Genomic DNA, 27,880 nt, shown 5'->3' with positions numbered 1-27,880 from the left:
AGCGTTGCGTGTTTGGTGAACGCTCCAATAGCTTTACGAGGCGTGCACCCAGCATGTTAGGCTGTTCCCTTGGCTCAGGGGCTTGAGGCGGCGGTTGGGGAGGGGGGGATTCGCCGATTGAGGCAGCGATAGATTGCATTTTAATTCGGCTTAGGGATTCAGCACTTGTACGTACAGGGGGCGGGTGTGACCAGCGAGCGGTGCTGACAATTGTAGAGTTCGCTGATTACGTTGCCTGTGCTAGAGTAGGCTGTCTGCTCCGCCTCCCCCGGTTTTCCCGCCTCTTTTCACTCCTGGCTTGGACGGCCATTAATGTGAGGTTTTCCCGGGGAAGAAGGGATAGCTGGGATTTTTCTCCCCCCCGTCTGTAGGAAGAGAATACATACGCCTGGGCCTCTTATCTCCCAACCCCCCTCCTTCAGCAACCCCCACCCTCCATAAAGCGGCCTCCCGGGGGTCTCATACAAAGGAAGCCGCTCGCCCCCCTCATCTCCCACCTCTTTCGGCTGTTGTCGCTGTTTAGTATCCGCAGGAACCATGTCCAGGCCGGTCAGGTGAGTCCAAGGCCTGGAGAGCAGGCCGTGCATGTCTTGTCTCCCGCCCTAGCCCCCCAGCCACACGTGTGTGTAATGTGTGTCTGGATTGCTGAGCTCTCATTGCGTCGCATGTATAGGCAATGATCATGGAAGTTGCTGCAGACAGCCATAGCGCTCCAGCCCTCCGCTTTGCATTATGCTATTGCCTTGTACTTGCACAGGTGTGCTGCCGCTGCTCCACCATTGTGGGCGCAGGTAGCGCTGCATTTTGCAGCCTTTTCATCATGGCCTTCGCTTGCTGCAAGTTGAGCAGTGAGGAGACTGTGCTGATGCCGCTGACGTTCATGTTTCAATGAGTTTCCTCAGCCATGGCGCTGTATGGGCATGTAATGTAAGCTACGGACAGACTTGTGTGCAGAGATATAATCACGTGTATGATATGGATGTATTGTACACTGTACGATGAGTGATGGCTCACCCTATACATTGAGGCTTGGGTACTAGGTTGTAGAGGGTTGGGCTAGCAGCTGTTTTGGGGGGAAGGGCAAAAAGTGTGTACACACTGGCGGCTACACATTGCCGTGCCTGAACAAAGGCTGTACGGGATCCGGACTCTCCAGCCACGATCTGGCCCCGCACAAAGTAGCGGATGACTCCTCGAGCGGAGCTTCAGATCCTTAGCGATGTCTTAAACCTTCGCTTTTGTAGGTGTCTTTTATTTGAGACTCTAGTAGTGAACAAAACCCCTCCTCACACGTGCACGATTGTGTTGTATACCGTATTGGGAGCCCTAAAGAAATAACACTCCGTATTTTCTCACTTTATCTTTTCTAAAAATCCAAAACGCGATCAGAACCTGCACGTGTGAATATAACACCAGCTCCAACTCTTTACATCCTGCAATGGCACAGATTCTGGCGCCTTTGGATTTTTTTTTTCTCTATCCCCCCCCACCACCATTCCCAAGTAATCAGTGTAGTTAATTTCAGCACCTAATATGATGATCTTGATCTGTACACCCAGTTTGGAAGTCGGGGTTTAAAGAGTCTGGCACAGCCCCCCTGACAGTAAAGGGCATAATTCTGCTGGTACCTATTGAGGGATGCAAAGACTTGGAGGTGGTGTAAGATCCTCTTTATCTGCTACATGTTGCACAACATCCAGACATGCTTGACTGTCGCATGTGACATTGGTCCCATACACATCATTTGTGTTGCATGCAGCAGCAGCAACTTGTACCGGACTACAATTGCCATTTTGCTTACTGTTCAGGTTATTGCTGCTATAAAGTTAATTTAGTCTTAAAGTATAAAAACAGGCATATAGTAACAATTGCTTTGCGACATTACGTTGTATAAAAAAAACTTTGATGCAATTTTAAGGCACACGACTTGGGTCAATGTGTGGCACTACTATACTACAGGTCAATGTGTGGCACTACTATAAGGCCCCATGTTGTGGAAAAGCTACTTTATATTTTGTTGAAGGTTTTGCAGTGCTTATTTGAGCTAGAACCAGGAGTGTATCTGACAGAAGGGAAAGATATAAAATAAAAGCTTCCTTTGTATCGGGGTCACACGGTGGCTCAGTGGTTAGCACTGCAGCGCTGGAGTCCTGGTGTTCAAATCCCGCCATGGGCAAAAAAAACATCTGCAAGGAGTTTGTATGTTCTCCCCATGTTTGCATGGATTTCCATCCCATATTCCAAAAAAAGACATACTGATAGGGAAAAATGTACATTGTGAGCTCTATGTGGGGCTCACAATCTGCCGTATTTTTCGGACTATAAGACGCACTTTTTTTCCCCAAAATTTTTGGGGAAAAGAAGGGTGCGTCTTATAGTCTGAATGTGGCGCCTGGCATCCGCTGTAATAGAGAGGCGGAAGCCGGCAAGGGATAGACGCCGGGGCCTGAGACATCGCTGCGCTCCTCTGCCCTGCATGAAGCCAGCAGGGGCGATGCTATTCCGCTCCTCCGTCCCCCCGCCGCTGGCTTCATGCAGGGCAGAGGAGCGTAGCGATGTCTCAGGCCCCAGCACCTGTGCCAGCGTCTATCCCTCGCCGGCATCCGCCTCTCTAGTACAGCGGATGCCGGGTCAGTATCGGTGGCCCCTTCTCCCCCGGGGCCGGTCCCCACCGGCCCCGTACCTCTGAAGTTGCAGGCCGGCTCCTGCGCAGCGATATCGCAGGAGCCGACCTGTTCGGGTGACAGCCGGGAGCCTAATGAGGCTCCCAGGCCTGTCACTGCTATATTAGTATTGCGGCTGGGTCTATGACCAGCCGTAATAGTAATATACAGAATGTCCCATAGACGGCAATACACTTGTATTGCCGTCTATGGGACTTGCAATCAAGTGACCGCAGGTTCAAGCCCCCGGGGGGGAATACAATAGTAAAAAAAAAAAAAAAAAAAAGCTTTAATAAAAATATGAAATAAATAAAAGTTCTAAATCACCTCCTGTTTTTTTTTTTCAATACGAGGTGATCTAAGAAATAGACATTCCCCAAAATGGTATAACTAAAAAGTACATCTGGCCCCGCAAAAAAAAACACTCTATACATCCCCGTACAGCTGCAGGGTCACCTGTCAATGTGGCCTTGCAGCTGTTGCAAAACTACAACTCCCATATATTAAATATTTTACCAGTTTTTGCTTCAAATTTTTTTTTCCCTATTTTCCTCCTCTAAAACCTAGGTGCGTCTTATAGTCCAAAAAAAAAAAAAAGCTTCCTTTGTATCTGACTATAAAAAGCTACAACAATAAAGCAGCTTTTATGCAATGTGGGGCCTTAGCCTAAAGACTTTGCTTCTATTGACTGTCATTTGGGGGGGATCCCCAGTTATAAATAGCAGTGCTGCATGTCCTCAGCTACCACTTAGAGGAGCTTTAACCACCTCCAAGAAGTCCACCTAGAGTTAGAATCTTTTCTGTAGTCCACTCTTTCTGAACAATAAATGCTGTTAGTTTTGGTGCCTGACATGCTATTTATGCTCTGTACTAGAGCGGTGATGTCAGGCAGGAGCAGACAAGGGGGTGTCATTCTAAGCTTTTGAACACCATCCTGGAAGTTCATTGTAAATGTATGGTGCAGTGGCCAAGTGTGCTTATCTTTGCTTTATTGACATGGGGCACTTGGCCCTGTTCCCTTGATCATTGTCAGACCTCCAAGCTATTGGCATAGACAAAAGGAAATTCTGATCTATTAAAGATTGCCTTTCATCAATTCTTGTTCTGTTACTTCTGTTTGGCGCAGATGCGCTTATCCTAGTAAGTTGTTTTGGAATCTGATATGCTTAATTGTCAAATGGGTGGTTCTGAGCCACAACAGACAAAGGGGTGTGACATGGAGCTCCAATCTGAGGCAAAAATCATTGTCCGGTCTAACCAAAGACCAACTACACTGCTTGCTTGGGAAGGGTGGAAGCTAGAGAAATAAAATTGTTTGGCCATAAGGCAACTAAAAGAAGCAGAGAACTGGAGTTGGTGCACGTGTGAAAGGTCCTCTTTAAATTGTTAGCAAAAGGACCCTGAGGCACTGTACTGATTAAGATCCATTCACATGGAGTTTTTTGGCGCTGAATCTGCGTCAGAATCCACATGGGGAAAAAAAGCCTCCCATTGAAGTCAATGGGAGACTTTTTTTTTTTTTTTTTTTTCCACATGGATTCAGCGTCAAAATCGGTGCCCAAAAACTGTGTGAATGGACCCTAATGGGTTTGTTAGCCACCATTTTGCTGTCTGATGGAGATGTTATCCATTGTGCTGATCTGTCACTTACTATAACTTTTGTTGTGAATGTTAAAAGATTAGACCCATTGAAAGCAAAATCTTTAAAGTAGCTTTCCAAGCAAACAATATAGGTGACCTATCCTTGAGTAGAGTGAGTGGTCATTTTCATATTGGCAGGGGTATAATACACGGGCCCCTGTAGACCAGCTGTCCCCAGCAGCCTCAATAAGGAGAAGCTTCTTAGCTGTTGTAACTCAGAAAAACTGCTAGCTGCGTTTTAAACTTTTTTTTTCTTTTTTTTTTTCCGGGACACTCCTTTAATTAAGTAGCATACTGTTCAAGGTTTTATTTTCTGTTTTGATATACAAACGCCACATTCGCATATATTTGATAAGGATAAAATTGTGGAATCGGCACACAAATCCTCATCAAATCCTGATGTTAAATACTTGTTTGAACAACAAAAAAAATTTGCGGGGGTCTCCCACTGTCCACAAGGATGAGTGTCTTGATTATGCCATTTGACATGCGCTACAGTTTTATTCACTGCCTATTGTACAAAATCTTTATTCATAGGAATGATGTGCAAAATAGTCCTGAAAAAGGGAATACCAAAAAAAGGCAGGTTACAGCCATTATAAAAACTACAACCCTTTCCATATGGGCATTGCTCTGCTTTTCCACACTTCTGTATGGGACAGGATTACTTTGGGGCATTGCTGTGCAAACTAAGTGATGTTATTCAGGGGTCTGGGAGAGGTTGCTGACAGTGTTGGTGTGCTCATGGATTTGAGCCATCATGGGGGTCCATCATAGTCAGTTCCTAGGGTTTTCTCTTCCTTTTACATATAATCTTGTGGCCCATCATTTTGACGTAAGGCTGGTTTTTGTGATCCAAACAGTAGTTTTGGCATTGACTGTTACTAATTTAAAGGGATTCTACCATTAAAGCCTTTTTTTTTTTTTGTGGATAAGATGTCGAAATGGCCTTTAGAAAGGCTATTCGTCTCTTACCTTTAGACGTGGTCTCTGCTGCGCCGTTCCTTAGAAATACCAGTTTTCACTGGAATGCAAATGAGTTCTCTCGCAGTGATGGGGGCGTTCCCCACTGCTGCCAGAGAATTGCAAAGTATTGTTAGCGGCCATTTTCCCGTGGCCTGCGCAGTCTGCTCTGCTCAAGGCCAGACGCCTGGAAGTTACGAGCCTGCGCCGGAAGAAGACATGGAAGATGACGCTGCGGACGAAGGAGGCGGTGCTGGAGACAATTCTCTGGCAGCTGTGGGGACGCCCCCATCACTGCGAGAGAACTCATTCGCATAACAGTAAAAATCGGTATTTCTAAGGAACGGCGCAGTGGAGATCACGTCTAAAGGTAAGAGACGAATAGCCTTACTAAAGGCTATTCCGACGTCTTATCCACAAAAACCGGTTTTAATGGTAGAATCGCTTTAAGTAGGTCAACTATAAGTGCTCTGACTTCTGTATCTCTAAAGTACATGAGAATTTAGCAAGTCTCATCTTTGTGGCAGAGGTCTTGCTGTAGTTCAGATGCCTGTAATATTGCACAGACACAATTGTCGTATCTACACTTAACGAAGTTACTAGTCTTCTTATTTTCAGACTAAAACTATCTTTGAAAGCCTTTTTACGGCCCCATCGAGGACATGCAGCCAAATTGGATAGCCTTGTGTTTACACAAACCTCCACAAGGGATTAGGTTGTGACCATTATGAGCCAGAATATAATCTCCAACCACACAGACCTAAATGTATTTTTTTTTTTCTTTTTTTTTTTTTGTAAACTCCTTCAAGAATTGGTCTGAGAACAGACCACTCCCCCCCTTTTTTTTTTCCTTTTTTTTTTTTTTTCTTTAACGGCAAATCCTATTTTATCTTGCAGGAACAGAAAAGTGGTTGACTATTCACAGTTCCAGGATTCTGATGGTACGTATATTGGTCATGTAATTTTTAATGTGTAGTGTTTGGCAATCAGTTATTTAATTTAAATGTTAAATTAAAATTTGCAGTGTAAAATTATATTAATTTTTTTTTTTTTTTTCTTACAAATATTCTGCAGAAACTTTTTTTTTTTTTCTTTTTTTAATACAAAAAAACCAAAACAAACGGAAACCCAAGTGCGGGTGTGAACATAGACAAATACCATACAAAAAAAAAACCTCTGCGTGAAAAATGTAATGGCGTTGCTGTCACTTTTTTTGAAGCGATGCTATTTACAGAAAGTCCGCAGAAGTTTCATCTGTTTTTTTTTCTCCACAATGTGGATGGGATTCACTAAAATCCCATCAACCTTGCAGGAGTTGTAAAACAGTTTTTTTTTTTTTTTTGTATTTATTTCGCTGTGGGCAGACAAGGCGTTTTTTGATACGCTATGTGGATGTGACCGCATCCTGAGCTTAAAATTCAGATTCGTAAAGTTAAATTGTCTACAAACTTGGAGTACCTTTCACCTCCTGGTGCACATGTGGTGTAATACACTACTAGAAAGCAGACAGTGCCCTGAATTCAGTGTATTATCGGCTTTCCCGTTCTCTGCCCCTGGTGAAGAGCTATTGGTGCCGGTACTGTAGGTCTTCACTGTCAGAGCATGAGGAGTGTCATGGCTGGGCGGTAAGGAAACACTCCCTCTCACAGTACAGTGCTATAGACGCTGCTGTGAGGAAGGGCGTTCCTAACACTGTGAGAAATGCCCTTCTGATAGGTCTTCATCGGCGGCACAGAACGGGAAAGCTGATAGTGTGCTAAATTCAGTGTATTGTCGGCTTTCTCGCAGTGTATTACACCACATGTGCCCCAAGAGGTGAAAGGTCCTCTTTCAGTATTTCTGTTCATGGGAAATACTTAGTTAACGTTTGTGATACGGACACCCTGTGTATTCTCATGGCTATTTTATACTAGTTTCAAACTTAAAACGTAACCAATCTGTTACCAGGAAAACCACCTCCTTATGCTGCAGCATGATGAGCTGGTGAAAACAGTCAGGGTTTAGATGCAGGTTCCCAACTCTAGGATCTGCATCTTTCTTGAATGTGCCCCCCCAATTCCTTCCCCTGATGTGGAGCCCCATGTAATGGAGAGCATGACTCTCCATTCACTTGTACAAGTTGCAAAAGGACACAGCCTCTCATTGATTGTCTAAAATAAATTTACTTCTCATGCCCTGTTTTAATTAAAATTGTTTCATGCACTTTGTGCACAAGTTTGGCATCCATGGATGGAAAGAGGCACCAACAACATGCTGTATTTTTCATTCTGATGTTAGGAGGCATTCAGGGTCTGAACTAATGTGATGGATGTCAGAAGAAATACTATAGAAAGAAATGGGATCAACTCTAATTTCAGATCTCGCTCCTGCAGTGAAGCTATGCAAGAAGAGAAAAAGGACGGGCCAGATGGGTGAAGGAGGCGTGGTTTTCTAAGCAAACTCAAACGCCTCCTTCACCCGTCTGGCCCGCCCCTCCTTCCCTGCCTGTGTGACTTCATTGCAGGAGCGAGATCTGAGAGGCAGTAAAGGAGGGGCGGGCCTGGTGGGAGAAGGAGGCGTGGCCCACCCCTCCTTCCCTGCCTTTTCATATCTCGCTCCTGCAATGAAGTGACACAGGAGGGGCAGGCCAGACAGTTGAAGGAGGTGTGTTTTTCTCAGCACAGCGCTGCTCTCCTTTTGCTTCGCACAGACGGGACAGGGACGGGACACAGACACACTGCATTCGGACTATAAGACGCACCCCCATTTTCCACCCATATTTGGAGGGAAAAAAGTGCATCTTATAATCCGAAAAATATGGTATATAATCTTATCAAATATAGCTTTTAAATAAGATTGCCAGTTGATGCAAGCTTATAGTGTTTTGTTTTTTTGTTTAATAGATGAGGATTATGGAAGAGAGTCTGCTCCTCCTTCCAAGAAATCTCGAGCATCTCCAAGAGAGGTGAAGGAGAAAAGATCTGGCAAAAACTCACAGGAGGAAAGGTAAGTCTGTTCATGTGTTCATCACTGAAAACTTGAGATGCATTTTTTTATGTTTATTTTTTTCTGTCTTCAGTTTTTCCACTGTGAAAAACTAATAAATTGGTATAGGGGAGAGATCTATATAGACCGACTTTTTCAGTGGCATTTTCTGTAACCCCTGAGCTTGTCAAGGGTGCGCCTCATTTATATATTCAATGCTTACTGTTGGTGTGCAGTTAGTTTCGATACCAATATCACTGCATTCACAGCATTACCCAATGCTGGGCAGCGACGGACTGCTTACCGTAAAGGACTATAAAAGTTTACTGATATCTCTGCAACCTGGGCAGACACTGAGAAAGCTGACTGTCTGCTGAATTCAGTGCATTGTCAACTTCCCAGCAGTAGATGACTCCTCCAATATTAGAGGAGATGAAAGGTCCTCTTTAAGAGGCTGGAGCCTCTTAATTTAGGTGTCCCTTCTACCAGTAGGGGCCTTTACAAATGCCAGACTTTCAAATAAAATAAAATTACAACCTTAATAGGACAATTTATTTTATATATATATATATATATATATATATATATATATATATATATATATATATATATATATATATATATATATATATACACACACACACACACGTTTCTAAGCCCGCAAACAGTCACATTGAAATGGCAAAAAGACTCTTGGAACTTATATTTTAAAACTATTTTTCTCTTTATCAGTGAGGATTCAGATGAGAAAGATGTCAAGAAAACCAAAAAAGAGGAGGGCGACTCTGCAGGTAAACTTGCAAGATTTTTTTTTATTTTATTAGGCAGATGGCTCCTTTTTATCATAAAACTGATAAAGATTGTGTACTACGTTGTTGTAATGAACTAGCATTTTTATTTCATGATACACTGCTGTTTAAGAACTGTTGTATTGTAATCTTAAGTCTGTTTTAAGTTGGGTCTCCACGATATGGAAACACAGCTTTTTTTTTTTTTTTTTTTTTTTTTTTTTTTTTTTTTTTTTAGCTAAACCAGGAATGGATTGGGCAGAAGGGAAAAGTATAAGAACTTACTATATATTTCCCATTCCTTATGTAGCCATTCTTGGCTTTGGCTGAAAAAACTGCAACAAAGTCTGAAAAAAAAAAAAAAAAAAGCTGCGTTTCCATATCGTGGAGACCCAACTTAAAACAACGTGGGGCCTTTGCCTAAATAAGCTTTTGGAACTTTTTATGCAAGATAAGGGTTCTACTTTTTAGACTGAATTTCTTTTTTTTCTTTTTTTTTTTTTGTATATAAATTCTACTTAAAAGTGAACTGCAGCACACAATTGTAAAGACTGTTAGGTCTTTAGATGCTTTTCATATGTTTTATAATATCTTCTGATTCAAGAAATATTTTTCGACAGCCTTTGCATACAAATGTCACCTTCTAGAAAACATACCGTATATACTCGAGTATAAGCCGAGGCCCCTAATTTTACCACAAAAAACTGGGAAAACTTATTGACTCAAGTATAAGCCATGGGGGGGAAATGCAGCAGCTACTGGAAAATTTCAAAAATTTAAAATGGTTGGAGATTTTGGGTGCAGTAGATGCGGGGGAGGGGGTGTTTTGGTTGTCTGTCTGCCCCTTCCCTGAGCTTCAGGACTTTTTTTTTTTTTTTTTTTTCTTCCTCCCACTTGGAATTCAGCCTGGCTGAATATAGGGTATCTGCAGTGCTCCTATTAACCCCTTTCCAACGGAACAGGGGCACTGCAGATACCCCATATTCAGTAGACCGGGCACTGTCAAACACAGGATACCTAATGTTTGTGTTTTCAGCACAAACGGTGCTGAAAAATTCGGCTTATACTTGAGTATATACGGTACCTAGTTGACAGCCAATCTACTATACAGTGACTTGGAATTGTGTTTCATGTTACTTTCTTTACTAATGGTTGTTTTGGGGGGTTTTGTTTTTCCTTCAGAGGAGGACTTTGGCAGTGATGATGACTTGGCAGCAGGGGATGGAAAAGCTGATAGTGACTATGAGAGTCCTAAAAAGAGCAAAAAAGCCAAGAAAGCAACACCAGAAAAGAGACGTGCATCCAAAGGAAGGAAGCGATCAGCCCAAGGTAGCAAATGAGTTTTGAGTAATTATGATTTTCTTTGAAGCAAAATTGAGCCTTATTGAATATTGTACTGGACTATCCAATCCCAGCTATACATTAAAATGTCTTTTAAACTGCTATTTTTCCGTTTTCATAGCTACAGTATATGAGGACTTATTCTTTGCCTGTTGAGTTGTTCTTTCATTATGCACTATTTTTGGGAACATGTCTTAGTATCTAACATTTTTATTTTTATTTTTTTTTTTGGGGGGGGGGGGGCGTGGGGAAATCTATGTAAAAAAAACAAACAAACCCAAAAACCTAATATTTTGCATTGTTTTTTGGCTTTCGCGCTGCATTAAAAATGTCATGCCAACTTTGTCCGGTGGTTCAGTATGACTACCATATTTCAATTGGGTTTATGATTTTCACTGCTATTACAAATAAAACGTCACTGCGTTCTTTGCCCAGGAACAGTGGAGGCAACAGAATCTAAGAACTGAAATTTGTGTAGTTGGTCAAAGGTGATCTTTAAAGAGGACCTTTCATCAGCTCGGGCACATGCAGTTCTATATACTGCTGGAAAGCTGACAGTGCGCTGAATTCAGCGCACGATCGGCTTTCCCGATCCGTGCCCGGTGTAAAGCGCTATCGGTCCCGGTACCGTAGGGCTTTACAGTCAGAAGGGCGTTTCTGACAGTTAGCCAGGGACGCCCTTCTGCCCAGCAGCGCCTATCGCGCTGTACTGTGGAGCGGGAAGGAACCCAGTGCTGCAAGAGAACTCATTTGCATATAGACGAAAATCGGGATTTCTACGGAATGGCGGGGCGGAGAAGACATCTAAAGGTGGGAGAAGAGCCTCTCAAGGCTATTCCTATGTGTCAACCAGAAAAAAGTGTTTTAAATGGTAGAATCCCTTTAAAGTGCAGTATTTCTGCAATGTGTGTTTAGTTTTTTTTAGTTTAAAAAAATCTCTGAAAGATAGTTTACTCCGATAGAAAATGGACAGTAGGCATTTGTTAGAGCAGAAAATTTTCAGTCTACTCAGATGTTCTGTGAAGGCTCTGAGTTCTCATTCATCTGGAGTTTTAACTCTTGGCAACATGAGATTCTGCTCTACATATATGGAGTAGGGTGGAATCGGTAAAAACAATAGCAAAAAATAAGTATGTGCTAGCTGCTTATATATTAGCCTTCTTCAGTGAAGTGAGATGCGCTAAGCTTTTTCCCTGCATCATACCTCTAACATCTTGTTCTTTAGATGACAGTGACGATGAAAAGGAACAACGTAAAACTGTCCGTCAGCAAAGACAAGCTGCATCCAAGGCTGTCTCTAAGCAAAGGGAGATGTTAATGGGTGATGCTGGGAGTGAAGAGGAGGAGCCAGAGGATGAAGATGAAGCACAGTTTTTGGAAAGTAAGTTATACAAAGTTTTGGGTTTATTTTAGTGGGGACCAGTTGTGGCTGTGATGGGACAGATTTAAAATGGAAAGGGCAAGTTGCTAACTAACTATGGAAGCCTAGCAGTCCAAACGTGGACATGCTGTTTTTTTATTGTACTGTAGACATTTGAAGATATGGCATCAATGGTAGAATAACAAGACCTATAGAATGGTCTTTCTTAGTGAAATGCATGGTTTGTGAAATATCCAAAATACGTGGTTCATTAACTCCATGACAATGTCATAAGCAAGGGGCAGTTAATTCTCCAAGACTCAGATAGCTGAATAACTCCAATCCCCTAGTTTAACCCTTCACAGGCAATCATGAGAAATGTAAAGTAGTTAGAGGGAATCTCTGCAGACTAATTGTGGATTGACACAGTAGTTGGAGGCATGACCATGGGCCCTGGCTCTGCAAGGTATGATAACCTAGTAGTCTTTGCTTGTACAATACTCAGCAAAAATTTTGTAGGACTACTAAATTAAAAAATAAAATAAAATTCTGAGAAAGATGGTGTCTACAGCCTTAAAGGGAATGTTTCTCAAAGAAATATCCTATATAATCAGGTTTTACATTAATCATGTTTTTTTAAAAAAAAATTGAGTGGACGTTAATCTAATTAATTTAGCAGCCTAATATTCCTTCAGTTTGGGCTCTGGACCCTAAGCTATGTAATATGCTGATGCTTCCTGTTATCTATAGGAGAGTTATTTGCAGCAGCCCACTCAGCTTTCAGCAAACTGATCATGAACAGGTTTCTGCATAAATGAATACATTCGCTTTAAAAAATAAACTAAGAATTCAGTATCTTAATAAGGAAAAAAAAAAGTTTACACAATTTTAACAAGGCTTCAATTTCACAGAACATCTAAGAGTAAGTCCGCACAGAGTTTTTTGGATCGGAACCTGAGGCAGAGGCGATCCAAAAACCAGGTAGCCGTGACTGAAAGCTGGTGCACTGCATCAGTGTCCATCCAGGCACTCTGCTCCGGATTAGGCCCAATGAATGGGCCTAGTCTGGAGGAAGATGTCAGAACCTGTGTGCGCACCATGCCCTGCGAGTGTCAGCCGTAACATACGGCTGACAATGCCCTGTAACACCCGCAGTCGGAACCGGGTCCGATCGTGGGTGTTAACCCCTGAGATGCCAGCGGTCAAACATGACCGCCGGGGATCGCAATACAATGGTGCCAATCGGCACCCCCCCTCGCCGGTTTCGGGGGGTGTTGGTAATGGGCAGCCTGGGGTCTGATCAGTGACCCCGGGTCTGCCCTATGCCGTCCCCTGCACCTACCTGGTTGATCCTGCCAGGAATGGAAGCTGTCATCCTGTGCGTCTACACAGACTGACAGCTTCCTGTGCTCTGTAATACACATGTAACACGTGTATTGCAGATACATATAGTGAAGCAGTGATCAGCAGATCACTGCTTCAATCCCCCATGGGGACAGAAAAAAAAAAGTGAAAAAAAAAAAGTAAAAATATAAGTTTGTTTAAAATAAATTAGAAATAAAGCCCCAAAAATCCTTTTCCCCATATAAAATGTTTTATGTAAAATAAAGAAAAATAGAAAAAAACATTACATATTTGGTATCACCGCGTCCGTAATAACCTGAAAAATTAAATTAAAACATTTAATCCGAACGGCGAACGTCATAACAAAGAACGTAGAAAGCTGAACAAAATAATGATTATTCACCACCTTTCCCTTACAAAATGGTCAGATGAAAACCAAAATGGTACCAATAAAAAGCAGAGGTCATCCCGCAAAAAATAATCCCTCAACCAGCTCTGTCTACTGAAAAATAAAAATGTTATGCCTTTCAGAAGATAGTGATGCAAAAATAATAATTTTTTTTCCCTAAATTGAATTTTATTTTGCACAAATAGCAACGCATTAAAAAATCATATAAATGAGGTATCACTGTAACCGTACCGACCCGCAGAATAAAGGTAACATGTTAGGGAGCGTTCACACTACCGTCGGTGCCCGACAGGTAGTGTCCGCTCCTAGTGTCTGCTCAAAATCTGTCACGGACATTAGGAGCGGACACTAGCTGTGTCCGTGACACCTGTCATTCATTTCAATGGGCATCGGGTGCGTTCTTTTGCACTCCGTGCCCGTCCTTCCCTGTCCGCAAGTGAAGATGTCCGACTTCTCAAGCGGACAGAAAAACCCTGCATGCAGGGTGCAGTTTTGAAAATGGGGTGATTTATGGGGGTGGGGGGGGGTGTTAATACAAGGGTCTTTCAAAACCCCTACATAACTGGATTAGTCCCTTTAAAAAAATGGGTTTTGGAAATTTCTTGAAAATTTTTAATATTGTTTCAATTGTAAACCTTCTAATGTCCGTAAAAAATAAAAGGGTGACTAAAGTTTGATGCCGACACAAAGCAGAGATCTGGAACATGAGATTTAGGATATAATTTTGGCGGTCTGACTATCTGTAGGCAATGCACATCATTTCAGACTTTATAAAATGCATATTTTTCAAAATTTCCACCAAATTTCCTATTTTTTCATAACTAAACACAAAACATATCAACCAAAATTTACCACTAACATGAAGTACAAGGTGTGACGAAAAAACAATCTCAAAATCACTTTGGTAAGTTAAAGCGTTCCAAAGTTATTGCCACATAAAGTGACACGTCCGTTTTGAAAAATCGAGCTTGGTCAGGAAGTCAAAAAGTGCCATCGGCGGGAAGGGGTTAAAGACTGGACCAAGTCTTCAAGTCATGGCATGAGTAAGTTGGTGACATATTTCATAATCATTCCTCCATACTTAAAGGGGTATTCCCACCTCACATACTCATCAGTCTTTACTGCTTTAAAATCTTTTCTTCCTGGTTTCTTGCATCATTTGGTGGGCGGGGTTTCACATGCAACCTGTCGTTTAGCTCCGCCCCCAAATTTGTGTGTAGCTCCGCCCACCCATGTTGGACTATGAAGTACAGGCAGCAGCAACTCCATTCTGTGTTACATACAGAGACTGCCTGTCTCTGCCGTAATGAACACAATTGAATTAGCTAGCCTGATAACTGGGAGAACAGAAGAAATGAAAGCAGCTCCTCTCCTCTATCTGAGAGCAGGAAGCTAGGTCATGTGGTGTAGACACAGGATACACAGGCTCGCTCCCTGCACTTAGCCCCTCCTTCCTGCATGAAGCCAGCAGCGGCAATGCTATTACGCTCCTCCGTCCCCCCGCCGCTGGCTTCATGCAGGGCAGAGGAGCGCAGCGATGTCTCAGGCCCCGGCATCTGTGCTGGTGTCTATCCCTCGCCGGCATCCGCCTCTCTAGGGGAGCCGACCTGTTCAGGTGACAGCCGGGAGCCTAATGAGGCTCCCAGGCCTGTCACTGCTGTATTAGTATTGCGGCTGGGTCTATGACCAGCCGTAATAGTAATATACAGAATGTCCCATAGACGGCAATAAAATAGTAAAATAAAAAAGCTTTAAAAATATATAATAAAAATATGAAATAAGTTCTAAATCACCTCCTGTCCCTAGAAATATATATATATATATATATATATATATATATATATATATATATATATATATATATATATATAATATCATAAACCACCGTTTTTGTTTTTTTCAATACGAGGTGATCTAAGAAATAGATATTCCCCAAAATGGTATAACTAAAAAGTACTTCTGGCCCCGCAGAAAAAAACTCTATGCATCCCCGTACAGCTGCAGGGTCACCTGTCAATGTGGCCTTGCAGCTGTTGCAAAACTACAACTCCCATATATTAAATATTTTACCAGTTTTTGCTTCAAATTTTTTCCCCTATTTTCCTCCTCTAAAACCTAGGTGCGTCTTATAGTCCGAAAAATACGGTACTTTCCTCCATGTGACACTTCTCTCATGTATGTTGTTATTATAGCTATACAGTAGCATAAACATAGTGTTCCAAGAACAAGGGACAGGGCAGATCAGAGACAGGTACCTGTTGCCGAGAGTGGAACCTGAGAATTACATTTTAATCCATTAAAGAAAATCCAATATATATGATATATTATCCTATATATATATATATATATATATATATTTTTTTTTTTCTCTCTAAATGTCGCCATATTCTGACACCCGTAACGTTGTCATTCTTCTGTGTACGGGGATGCATAGGGTGAATTTATGTAAAAGTATAGGTCATCCTTTTTTGTGGGGCCGGGTGTACTTTTCAGTTATACAATTTTAGGGAATTGCTGTTGCTTTCCATCACTTTTTATTCAAATTTTTATCAGAGGCAAAACGGTGAAAAAAACCGGTTGTTTGGCACTTCTTCTCCAACCCATTTACCGTACAGGAAAAATATTTTTATATAGTTGTAGACTGGGTGCTTTCGGACAGATACCTAATGTGTATTTGTTTCGCAATTAAGTACTTTTATATGTGTTCTAGGGAAAGGGGGGTGATTTGAAAAAATTTTTTAATTTTTTTTTTTTTTTTATTTAATGCATTTATCACTAATGCAAAAAAAAAAAAAAAAAAAAAAAAAACAGCAATTCTATTGCAGGCTACATAAGAGTAGCCTGCAATAGAATCCATTGAATGACAGCCTGGAGTGCAACCTCCACAGCTCTCACCAGGTCCAGCAGAGAGGTTGCACAGTTGACAGTCTGCATTACTAAATGCAACACTTGAGGTATGTGATCCTGTAGTTTCAGGGTATTGATAACACATATGACAAGTAATTTTGTTGCTTGATATTACATTAAATCTGTCTGCGCAAAAAGTGATGTAACCCTCCTCCAGTGGAGCCAGGCACAATGTCCTTTAAAGATCCTCTTGTGTGTTTTAGCTTACCTTTCTAGCAGCCAAGACATGCTTGTGTAAGACTGTATAATAAAATAAAACCCTTCATATTGCCTAGTTTGTTTGTTTTGTTTTGTTTTGTTTTTTTGCAATATTTCTTTTTGAAAATGTCCACTTTAACAATTGCTTTACATTTTCAGAGGATTCTGGGAGTGATGAAGACTTCATGGTGGAGGATGATGATGACAGTGATTATGGTAGATCAAAGAAGAAGAAAAAAGTTGTGAAAAAATCTAAGCCTGAAAAGAGGGAGAAGAAAGTACCAAAACCTAGGCTAAAAGCTACAGGTAAGAAGACTTGCTGTTGACCTGGACAAACTTAACCACCACTAGCAACCAGTAGGAGTAATAAGAGACCTGATCCTGCACTACATCACAAAGGCCAGCTCTCAAATTGATGTAATGTTTTGTACATTAATGGGGTTGTCCACTGTCAGATCAATAGAGAGAAATGTTATTGTTTGTATAATAGATATACAGTTTTGCAATACACTTTCTGTATCAATTCCTCACGGCTTTCTAGATCTCTGCTTGCTGTCATTCATTCTGTTACATCTAGTGGATAATAATCTGACCATGGTCATGTGATGAGCACAGAGGTGTATGATTATTTTGCTGTATCAAGTGACACCGGTGTGCTCATCACATGACCATGGTCAGCATTTTATATGCTAGAGGTAAGTAGAATGACCGCAAGCAAAGATCTAGAAAACTGACAAATGAATACAGAGAGTATAATAAAAAGTTATACAATTTTCCAATAAACCATAACATTTGTCTCTCAATATTGGTCTGAAAGTAGCTAACCCCTTTAACAATGTTAAGTTTTTTTTGCCATACAGGAGGATGTTTGGATTGCTTGGGGTCTGACTGTTGGGGATTTCCAATAATCTGACCATACTCTGTCTACTACTCACTGTTATATGGGGTGCATAGTGACAGTGAGCTTACCTTTTTCTGTTCACTTGCTTGTTGCTGAAATATTTAAATCTTAATCCATATGTAAATGAGCTGTTTGGTTCACCCAAGGTGTCACTGCACTTTCCAAAGCACCCTGTTATTGCCTGGGGTTGCAGCTCGATTAACAATAAGATTGACAGGTCCTGATGTACAGTGAAAACAGGCGTTTCATCACACCACCATAACCCAGGTTCCAAACAGTGTTGCTTTAGAACAATTTCTGCATGTCATTTATTTGTTCTCTTCTGCGTTTTGTAGTAACACCCAGTCCAGCAAAGGCCAAAGGAAAGAGCCGCCCAGCAGCAGCAAAAGCATCAAAGGAAAAATCCCCATCACCCAAAGCGGAGGAAGATGAGGAAGATGATGAGCCGGAGACTCCACCCCCAGAGAAGAAACCTGCCAGCCCTCAGCAAGAGAAGTCTGGAGAAGAGGCATCTGATGAAGAAGCGCAGAGTACAGAAGACTAAATTGTTGGGTTTGGGGGGGTTAAGGGTGTGAGGGTGATTGTTTGGGGAGATTTTATTAAAAAAAAAACAAAACAAGCTATAAAAAAAAAACAACAACAAAACAGACAGACTTGGTTTAGAACATGATTTAGGCTATTGCTTGACTTTTTCACCTCCAACTCTGTCTTTAATTTCTGTTTTAAGAGTTACATATGCGCTTTTCTATTTTATCCAGCAAAAGGTGATACTTTTTGCCATTTTTGGGTTTAATGGTTGGTTGCTCCCATCACCTGTTTGAAATAAAGCCATGCACATTTTTAATAAGTTTGCATTGCTGATATATATTTTCCCTTTTTTTTTTTTTTTTTTTTTTTTTGTCTGTCATTTGTTTTTGTTTTTTACATTATTCATTAGAAGTTTAGTGATCTGAATGGTAATCTGGAAATTGGAATATTCTCTGCTGTTCAGTAGATTCATTTGTATGTGGTCATTTTTCCTCTGACAGTGATTAATGGGAAACTTCCCAACTCACCATTTTATAACTTTCTTTCATAACTGTTGACACTAATGTGTTTTTGTTTTTTTGGTTTTTTTTCTTTTCCTTTTTTTTTTTTTTTTTTTTTTTTTTTTTTATATATAAAGGCATGGGTAGTCCCTTTATTTTTGTCACAGTTCAAACCTTCATGGGGAATTTTAACTCCAGCAAATGTTTAACCTCTTTAACAGATGTAAGCTGTGCAGTGCTGTGTTATCCAATTGTACTGCTGAGGTTTTCATGGTTTGACCTTCCTGCCCACGCAGGGATCTTTAAAATCATAACTTACTTTTTTTGGATTGACAATTTTGAAGATGCTGACAAAAGATATGTATTTAAATTTTGTCAAAAAAATAATATAAGCGACGTGTAATTTTTAATTGTTGGAAGCCATCTTCTAAAAGTTGAAAGTGATCTGTTATACGTTTCAGTTTTCTCCTTTATTGTAAAGAACTGGTTATAATATGAAAATAAATCATGAACATGCAGTTGGTATCACACCACTTTTGGCTGTTTATTATTGAAAAATGGCAGATGTTATGTAAAGAGCTGGGTATAGACTAGGTCAGTTTAAATCTGATAGATAGATAGATAGATATATATATATATATATACACTCACCGGCCACTTTATTAGGTACACCTGTCCAACTGCTCGTTAACACTTAATTTCTAATCAGCCAATCACATGGCGGCAACTCAGTGCATTTAGGCATGTAGACATGGTCAAGACAATCTCCTGCAGTTCAAACCGAGCATCAGTATGGGGAAGAAAGGTGATTTGAGTGCCTTTGAACGTGGCATGGTTGTTGGTGCCAGAAGGGCTGGTCTGAGTATTTCAGAAACTGCTGATCTACTGGGATTTTCACGCACAACCATCTCTAGGGTTTACAGAAAATGGTCCGAAAAAGAAAAAACATCCAGTGAGCGGCAGTTCTGTGGGCGGAAATGCCTTGTTGAGGTCAGAGGAGAATGGCCAGACTGGTTCGAGCTGATAGAAAGGCAACAGTGACTCAAATAGCCACCCGTTACAACCAAGGTAGCCAGAAGAGCATCTCTGAATGCACAGTACGTCGAACTTTGAGGCAGATGGGCTACAGCAGCAGAAGACCACACCGGGTGCCACTCCTTTCAGCTAAGAACAGGAAACTGAGGCTACAATTTGCACAAGCTCATCGAAATTGGACAATTGAAGATTGGAAAAACGTTGCCTGGTCTGATGAGTCTTGATTTCTGCTGCGACATTCGGATGGTAGGGTCAGAATTTGGCGTCAACAACATGAAAGCATGGATCCATCCTGACTTGTATCAACGGTTCAGGCTGGTGGTGGTGGTGTCATGGTGTGGGGAATATTTTCTTGGCACTCTTTGGGCCCCTTGGTACCAATTGAGCATCGTTGCAACGCCAAAGCCTACCTGAGTATTGTTGCTGACCATGTCCATCCCTTTATGACCACAATGTACCCAACATCTGATGGCTACTTTCAGCAGGATAATGCGCCATGTCATAAAGCTGGAATCATCTCAGACTGGTTTCTTGAACATGACAATGAGTTCACTGTACTCCAATGGCCTCCACAGTCACCAGATCTCAATCCAATAGAGCATCTTTGGGATCTGGTGGAACGGGAGATTCGCATCATGGATGTGCAGCCGACAAATCTGCGGCAACTGTGTGATGCCATCATGTCAATATGGACCAAAATCTCTGAGGAATGCTTCCAGCACCTTGTTGAATCTATGCCACGAAGAATTGAGGCAGTTCTGAAGGCAAAAGGGGGTCCAACCCGTTACTAGCATGGTGTACTTAATAAAGTGGCCGGTGAGTGTATTTATATATAAAACACTGCAGAAGTAATAAAACTGATATCCCTTTAATTACGGTACCACGATTAACACTTTCCTGTCGCAGTCTTTTTTTTTTTTTTTGTTTACATTTCAAAAGCCATAATTTTCCTTTTACAAGTCCACACACGAAGACTGTGCTGAACAAATCTTACTTCGTATGGACTTTTATATTACAATCTACTAGGAAGCTATTAAAAAAAAAATCAGAATGGGGTTGAATTAGAGAAACTGAACCATTTCTCCCCCCCCCCCCCCCTTCTTGTTTTCATGTTAACACATTCCTTAGACTGAGTTGGCATGGGCACAGCGACACCAAACTTGGATATTGCAGTGGACTGGTGGGTGCCCCCTATCTCCACTTCTTTAATACATTTACAAAAATTCTAAACTTGAATTCTAAATTCTAAACTATGCTTTTTTTTTTTTTCTCTATCTAATATATAATTTTTTTTTTTTTCTCCCATAAGTAGTTACAGAAACTGAACTAGATTAAATGGTTAATGCTCTCGATCACAGTATGAAACAGTGGGCACCATATTTAAATAACTGACATCTGCCATAATAGTATGCCACTTTTTGGACAGGAGTCGTCATGGTCACATATTTTATATTGCAAAAAAAACAAACCTCAAAATGGCACAAATACAAAGAAAACCTCAGGCTGAGTTTGCTTCTGTGGTTGATCACATGAAAAATGCGGAGAGAAGACCTGCTTGGAAACCTGGCGGACCCTATTATAGCTGAGGTTTTTAAGCTGCCTGAGATGGCAGATCAATCAGGAAAAATTTTTCTCTTCCCCAGTTGTCTGTGCATTTATGGGGGTTAATATTGGACTCAGTCCTGTTTCCTTTTCCTCACAAGATGGCAGAGGTGATGGGAAATTGTTCAGCAGTTGATTTAGATGGGGAGGGTTTCTCTGAGAAAAGCCATGTAGTTGTTAGGGTAAGTTCACATGAGGTTTTTTGGACCGGACCAGTGCATCGGTATCCAGTTGCGCATTCTGCTCTGGATTAGGCCCAAATGAATGGGTCTAGTCAGAGGGAGTGTTTTCTGGCGGATGTCGCAAGGCGAATCCACCTGAAAGAATGAGCGTGTCACTACTTTTTCCGGGAGCTGGAACAAACGGCTCCTGGAAAAAAGAACTGACCGGCTCCCATTGATTTCAATGGGAGCCATCTTTTTGGTCAGAATTTTGAGGCGGATATGGCCTCAAAATCCTGACCAAAAAACCCTGTGTGAGCTTACCCTTAGGGCTACTCATCTTTTATACTCTGGCTTACAAATTGGCCTAGATCCATTAAAGGGAATTCCAATTACAAATCCTCCCACTAGTGGGATGGCTAACAGGAGACCAACTGAGCTCTACATTGGTGGATGATTGATCTCAACGCACTTGAACAAAGGAGTTCTGTGGGAGAGGGTGGATCAGTATCTTCTGACCATAGATGCCAGACAATATTTCCTGCTTCAAGGGAAATGTTGTTGAAATACATGTTGAATCAGGGAGAATGGGTCCAAATTTTCAATTAAATCATAGCCTATGGTGTTCCCCAGGTGGGTTTGTTTGCAAATCTGCAGAATGGGAAAGGAGAGAGGTTGTTTTCTTTGTGCCCTCAGGATCTACCATTGGGATAGATGCCTTCTATCAAACTTGATTGTCTTTATGCCTTTTCTCCCCTAAAATTGTTGACAAAGATCAGTCAGGGCCCTGGTAATTGTGATCACTCCCTTCCGGTACATGAGGGTATGGTTATCCAGGCTCTGGAAACTTTAAATTGCTGACCCTTGTCTTTTGCTAGAGTGTGAGGATCTGCCTTCGCACGGATCAGTTCTCCATCCGCTGGTAAAGAATCTTCATTTGACAGCATGGCTTTTGAGAGATTTTTAGTAAGAGGTTATCTGAATAAGTGGTATATACCCTTCTGGGAAACGGATGGCATCAGCTATTTAAAGAGGACGTTTCACTGATTTGGGCACAGGCAGTTCTATATACTGCTGGAAAGCTGAGAGTGTGCTGAATTCAGCGTACTATCAGCTTTCCCGATCTGTGCCCCGGGTAAAGAGCTATCGGAACCGTAGCTCGTCACAGTCAGAAGGACGTTCCTGATAGTCAGTCAGGTACATCCTTTACAGCAGCGCCTATAGCGCTGTGCTGTGTGAGCAGGGAGGAATGCCCCCTCCCTCTGCTCACAGTACTCGTCCATAGACTAGTATTATCAGGAGGGGAGGGGGTGTTCCTCCCCGCTCACACAGCACAGCGCTATAGGCGTTGCTGTGAAGAAGGACGTACATGAATGACTGTCAGGAACTCCCTTCTGACTGTAAAGAGCTACGGTACCGGGACCGATGGCTCTTTACCCGGGGCACAGATCGGGAAAGCCAACAGTGCGCTGAATTCAGCACACTCAGCTTTCCAGCAGTATATAGAACTGCCTGTGCCCAAATCGTTGAAAGGTCCTCTTTAAGGTATCTTTTTTTTTTTTTTTTTTTTTTCTCCTTCACCAAAATGCTGGTTGATGTTCTCCAGCCTGCTGGCTTTTCATTTTGGATTTTTTACAGATAGGCTTGTCAATAAAACAACAACTTTAAACCAGTACATTAAAGGGCGAGATATCTGCCCAGTGTCTTATTTGATTCTTGCTCAGCTGCTGATTTATGGGTCAGAAGATTGGTTAGGGCAGTGGTTAAAATGTTCCCTTCTTTGAAGTCTTACATGCCGCCTTGGGAATTGATCTTTGTTCTCAATGCTTTGACATCTGCCTCTTTGGAGAAGGCCTCTTCTGCCTTACTATCCTATAAACTGTGGGGGGGGGGGGGGGGGGTTGTGTGTGAGAGCCGGGGAGATTACGGCTTTCTGTATGAATGCTCCATATTTGCAGATTCTAGAAGATAGTGATGTCCCTAATACCAGCTTTTATGCCTAAAGTGGTCTTGGCATTTCATTATCCTCAAGTTATTGTTCTTCCGTCCTCTTGTGTTGAAAAGAAAGGAAAAGGGTATATCTTACTCTGGATGTTAGATGTAGTCATCTTCAATACTTGGAGGTTACTGTAGAGAAATTGCTGGTCCTTTTTCATGGTTTAAGTAAGAGAAAACCAGTAGTCAGATGGATCAGAAGGAACATTATGACTGCTTATCCCTCTTCAGGTCAACCAGTTCCAAAATTTTTTGAGCTCACTCCATTAGATCTGTTCTTGGCAGAGTAGGCAGAGGTTTCAGTAGAGCAGATTGGTAAGGCAGTTGCTTGGAGTTCGTTCACACACATTCTTTTAGCTTCAGTTATCCTTGAATAATTTTGTTAGGTGTTACAGACAGTGGTCCCACCTTAGTAAATTTTCTTGTAAATATTCTCGAGGGGTGGTGCTTTTGACAAAGGGAAAAGCCGGTTATTACTTACCAGTAATCCACTCTACAAGAGCATCGTTATTAATTCCCTCCCTTTCCTGTTCTGATTTTTGGATATAGGTGTGGAGCTTCATTAGGTGTTTAGCAAAAAAAAACTTAATAAAAATAAATTGTTTATAAAAATAATCTGTTTATTCACAGGATGGCTATATAGTGATAGTGTTTGACTGGACCTTGTCTGGAGAGATCCAGACTCAAATTCCTGACATCCACTGTAGTATTACTGTGCAGGCTGGGTCTTTAAAGATGGTGGCTGCTCTGCAACAGAGTGGCCACCAGTGCTATCAAGTCTCGGCTGTAATGTACAGCAGAGACTTGGAAATAATGCTTTTTATCCTAGTCCACTCTGTAGATATTACATCACAATAAGCCCCAACCCCCAAAGTTAAAACCCTTTTCTGGTGCAAGATGGCTTCCGTACTGCGAGATTGCGAGAGCCGTCCTCTTCCTATGGCAGCCAGGAGTCTAATAAGATAAGATATTCCTTTAATAGTCCCACAATGGGGACATTTCAGTGATACAGTTTCATAGATGGTACAGTAGTATATAACAAGAGAGAAACACATACAAGCTCATGGCAGATAGAGAAATCCTATGAATCATAGCAACTAAAACGAAAGAAACACAGACACTGCAGGATCATTTAGTTCTCTGTGCGGAGTGATGTTAATACAGCCGAATGTGGTTGGAGGACACGAGGAGAGGGTCACAGCATGTAGATATAACAGGCAGAAAAACATTTTTGCAGAGGTGGGGGACATATGCAGCTACCATGGTAACATGTGGTAGTTCTTTGGTACGTAGTGAGATCTCATGCTCACAGCTGATAGTTCGGTATCTTGCATCAGCACTATTGTCCATTAACCACAAAAAAAAAATGCCCCAAATGTCCTTCATCACAAGCCCTCCTCCTTCCTCCTTACCACTGTGTTCTACTGCCCCAAAGAAGTCTGAAACCATCCAGGTATACATGGTGCTGCTCTCTTGCCATGCTTCCATAACTCCTGGGGTAGGTGGGTGATGGTAGGTTTCCAGGCTGTAGCAGAGTCCCACGTGTACACAGTAATAGAAAGTCAGCTGTAGGCATCCTCACACATCAGCAATAGACACCAAAAATCATCTCCTTGAACGAAGAAGTCCACACTTCCATGTAGGTTTTCCTCCATGCCGCATGGTGTCCTGGGGGGATGGTAATAGGCACATGTGTAGACACAGGAAACCAGCTGAACCAGGTCTTGAGTCCATGCTTTACAATAGAAATAAAAGGAACAAAATACTCCACATGGTCTTCCATTCGATTTATAGTTGCTAATTCATAGTGCTAGTTTTCTTGGTTACAGGATTTTTGAAGATACAGAGAAAAAGAGTGAGAAAGGAAAGATAAGGTTGCTCCCAGCTTGGAGCCCTGTATCGAGGCAGCCACTAAGGGCGCCAGGAAGAGGAGGAGTATGAAGGCTCCCAGGCTTTGCAGTATAACTATTGAGCTGTATTGTAGTCTATGGGGCTTGCAGTCAAAAGATTGAAGGTTCAAGACCCGCTAGAGGGCTAATAAAATAGTTTAAAAATTAAATAATGTTTAAAAAAACCTAAAAGTTCAAATCGCTCCAACCGATATTGGGTTGATTACCTGGACTGATCATGTTCCGGTGTCCCTGTCTCTGCGTGAGAAATTCCCCACTGCTTTGCCTACCCAATGGCGGTTAAATGAATACATACTGGATCATCCTTCTTACAGCGAACGTCTCCGTGAGGCCTTGGTGGAATATTTCACCCTTAATGCCCCCTCCGTGTCGGACCCTCATGTACTTCGGAACGCTCATAAAGCTTACATGCGAGGGATCCTCATTCAGGCTTGTGCGAGAGCAAAGAAGGAGCGGTCTAGAGACATAGATGCGGTAATTCATTCCTTATCCTCTCTTTCCGCCATTAATAAATTTAATCCCACCCCTTCTGTTTCTGCAGAGATTAGGTAATGTCAACTCCGCCTGCAGGGACTTCTGGCCTGCCAACAAGATCTGGCTTTTAAACGTTTTCAGTGTCAGGCTTATGTCCACAATAGTAGGGCTAGTGCATTTTTAGCGAAGAAAATCAAACAATCTCATCCTAAATCCCGTATTGCCTACCTTATAGATGATCAAGGTAACAAAATTATTGACCCCCGCCTCATTGCGGAGCAGTTCCGTTTATATTATAAGTCCCTATGTAATCTTAGGGAAGATAGCCAGACGTATCAGCCGTCTAAAGACAACATAGACAGGTTTTTGGACTCTGTGTCTCTTCCCCGCTTTTCTTCTGCGCAATCTGTATCCTTGGCCTCTCCTATCACCTTGCTAGAAGTTAATGAAGCTATATCTTCCTTGAAACCGTTAAAGTCTGGCTTCTCTGGGATCTATTTCAAAAAATTTACAGACGTTTTGTCCCCTCACCTTTTAGCAGTGTTGTTTAGAAAGGCGGCGGAGGAACAGTGTTTCCCGGAAGAAATGTTGTCCGCTACCATTGTGACCCTCCCAAAGCCTGGCAAATCTCCCACTGTCCCGGCTAATTTTAGACCCATTTCACTTCTTAACATTGATGTTAAACTATATGCTAAAATTCTTGCTGAGCAATTACTCCACCTTCTCACCCAGCTGATCAAACCTGACCAGGTGGGATTTGTGTTTGGAAGACAGGCCCCGGATGGCTCGCGGAGGTTCATAGACCTCATCCAGAAAGCAGAAAAAGATGGTACACCTTCTTTGCTCTTGGCTCTGGATGCCGAAAACTTGTTGTACCTTTTGTGACATCAGCGTTATACTCAGGTATATTGTTTTCAAGTGTGTTCTGCTTTCTTGTTTTCTTTTGTTTTTACCGTGTTACCCTTATTTCCTCTCTTTCTTGTTTCTTCCCCTTCTGTGGTTCTCTTTTATTTCCCTCCCCTTGTTCCTGTCCCTGTTTGTTCTTCTCGCTATACCGTAGTTACCGATGTCTTGAAAGCTTGTGTGCGTTTGATTTTCTGGTCTTCGCATGTGTGGATATATTTTTGGCGCTTCTGTATCTAGAATATTGAATGGCGCATTGACCTTGTATGCTGATCTATACTGTATGGTATTCTGCTGGCTTTTTGTTCTGCTTGTTTTATATATTGTAAAACCTTTTTTGTCTTTTTCAATAAAAATCAAATGTAAACTAAAAGTAAAAGGTTAACCATGAGACTTCTACCACATGCTCACAGGAGAGAACCAGAGAATGGGAGTAATAGCAGCTGTGTTGTCAACTGTAGGCTAAGGGCTCCCAACTAATTCCTCCAGCCCACCTCCCAAGTTGGGGCAGGGTTGAGGGGGCCTGCAGAGTACCTAATGATGGTGGTAGTTTCCTTCTAGTTGGAGAGGGGTCCTATCCTCTCCTGAGCCGGATAATGGTGGTCAGAAGGGCCATAAAGGTAAGTGCAGGAATGTCTCAGGCAGCAGAGCAGTTGAATGAAATGATGTAACTTTCCTGAGGTAACAGACAACCAATACAGCTTATAAGATGGGGTAGTAGTCAGTTCCACTGTGGGTGATGGTACTGGTAAAAGGGATCCCTGTAAATAGATATTCACTCAGTGCCTTTCATCTCCATTTCAGTATAACTATATGCTGCCTTTACCACTGTCTGCTTTGCATGCTGTGAGGTTCTGGGAAAACTCCACTTCAAATTGGCACTTTTCTCTCACTTCAGGGGGCCAAAAGCAAATGTCCCCTGTTGCTCAAAACTCTACTCTCAAGAGTTACAATGGCTTCTCAGAATAGGTCTACTCTGCTTCAAGGACTAGATGCCACTCCTTTTGGAAAATCAAGAATCCCCCCTTCCTAAGTCCCAAGCAATAGTTGGCTGGATGAAACATATCCTCCAAAGTAGAGGAGTACCAAGCTTAGGGTGCGTTCACATGATGTAAAATGGAGCGCAAGCTGGCACTTAAAATCAATGGGAGCCAGTCAGTTCTTTTTTTCCGGGAGCTGGAAAAAGAAGTGAAATGCTCATTCTTTCAGGCAGATTCGCCTCGCGACATCCGCCTGAAGACACTGCCTCCCGACTAGGCCCATTCATTTGGCCCTAATGCGGAGCACCAGCAT

At 42.0% G+C, this 27,880-nt stretch overlaps 1 protein-coding gene across 1 annotated transcript; it reads left to right on the top strand.

Moving 5' to 3' along the window:
* Window positions 1-68: 68 nt before the first annotated feature.
* On the top strand, window positions 69-19,037 carry NUCKS1 (nuclear casein kinase and cyclin dependent kinase substrate 1). The gene is made up of 8 exons (XM_075264097.1): window positions 69-554; window positions 6,165-6,208; window positions 8,150-8,252; window positions 8,964-9,022; window positions 10,202-10,348; window positions 11,586-11,741; window positions 16,738-16,884; window positions 17,815-19,037. Exons 1-8 carry the CDS (start codon window positions 538-540, stop codon window positions 18,021-18,023), a joined length of 882 nt encoding a protein of 293 aa, XP_075120198.1. The 5' UTR covers window positions 69-537; the 3' UTR covers window positions 18,024-19,037.
* The last annotated feature ends 8,843 nt before the right edge of the window (window positions 19,038-27,880 follow it).

This window comes from Leptodactylus fuscus, chromosome 2 (genome assembly GCF_031893055.1).
Source record: "Leptodactylus fuscus isolate aLepFus1 chromosome 2, aLepFus1.hap2, whole genome shotgun sequence".
Classification (NCBI taxonomy): domain Eukaryota; kingdom Metazoa; phylum Chordata; class Amphibia; order Anura; family Leptodactylidae; genus Leptodactylus; species Leptodactylus fuscus.
Note: the sequence above shows the minus strand (reverse complement) of the source record. Positions and strands in the feature narration are given on the sequence as shown.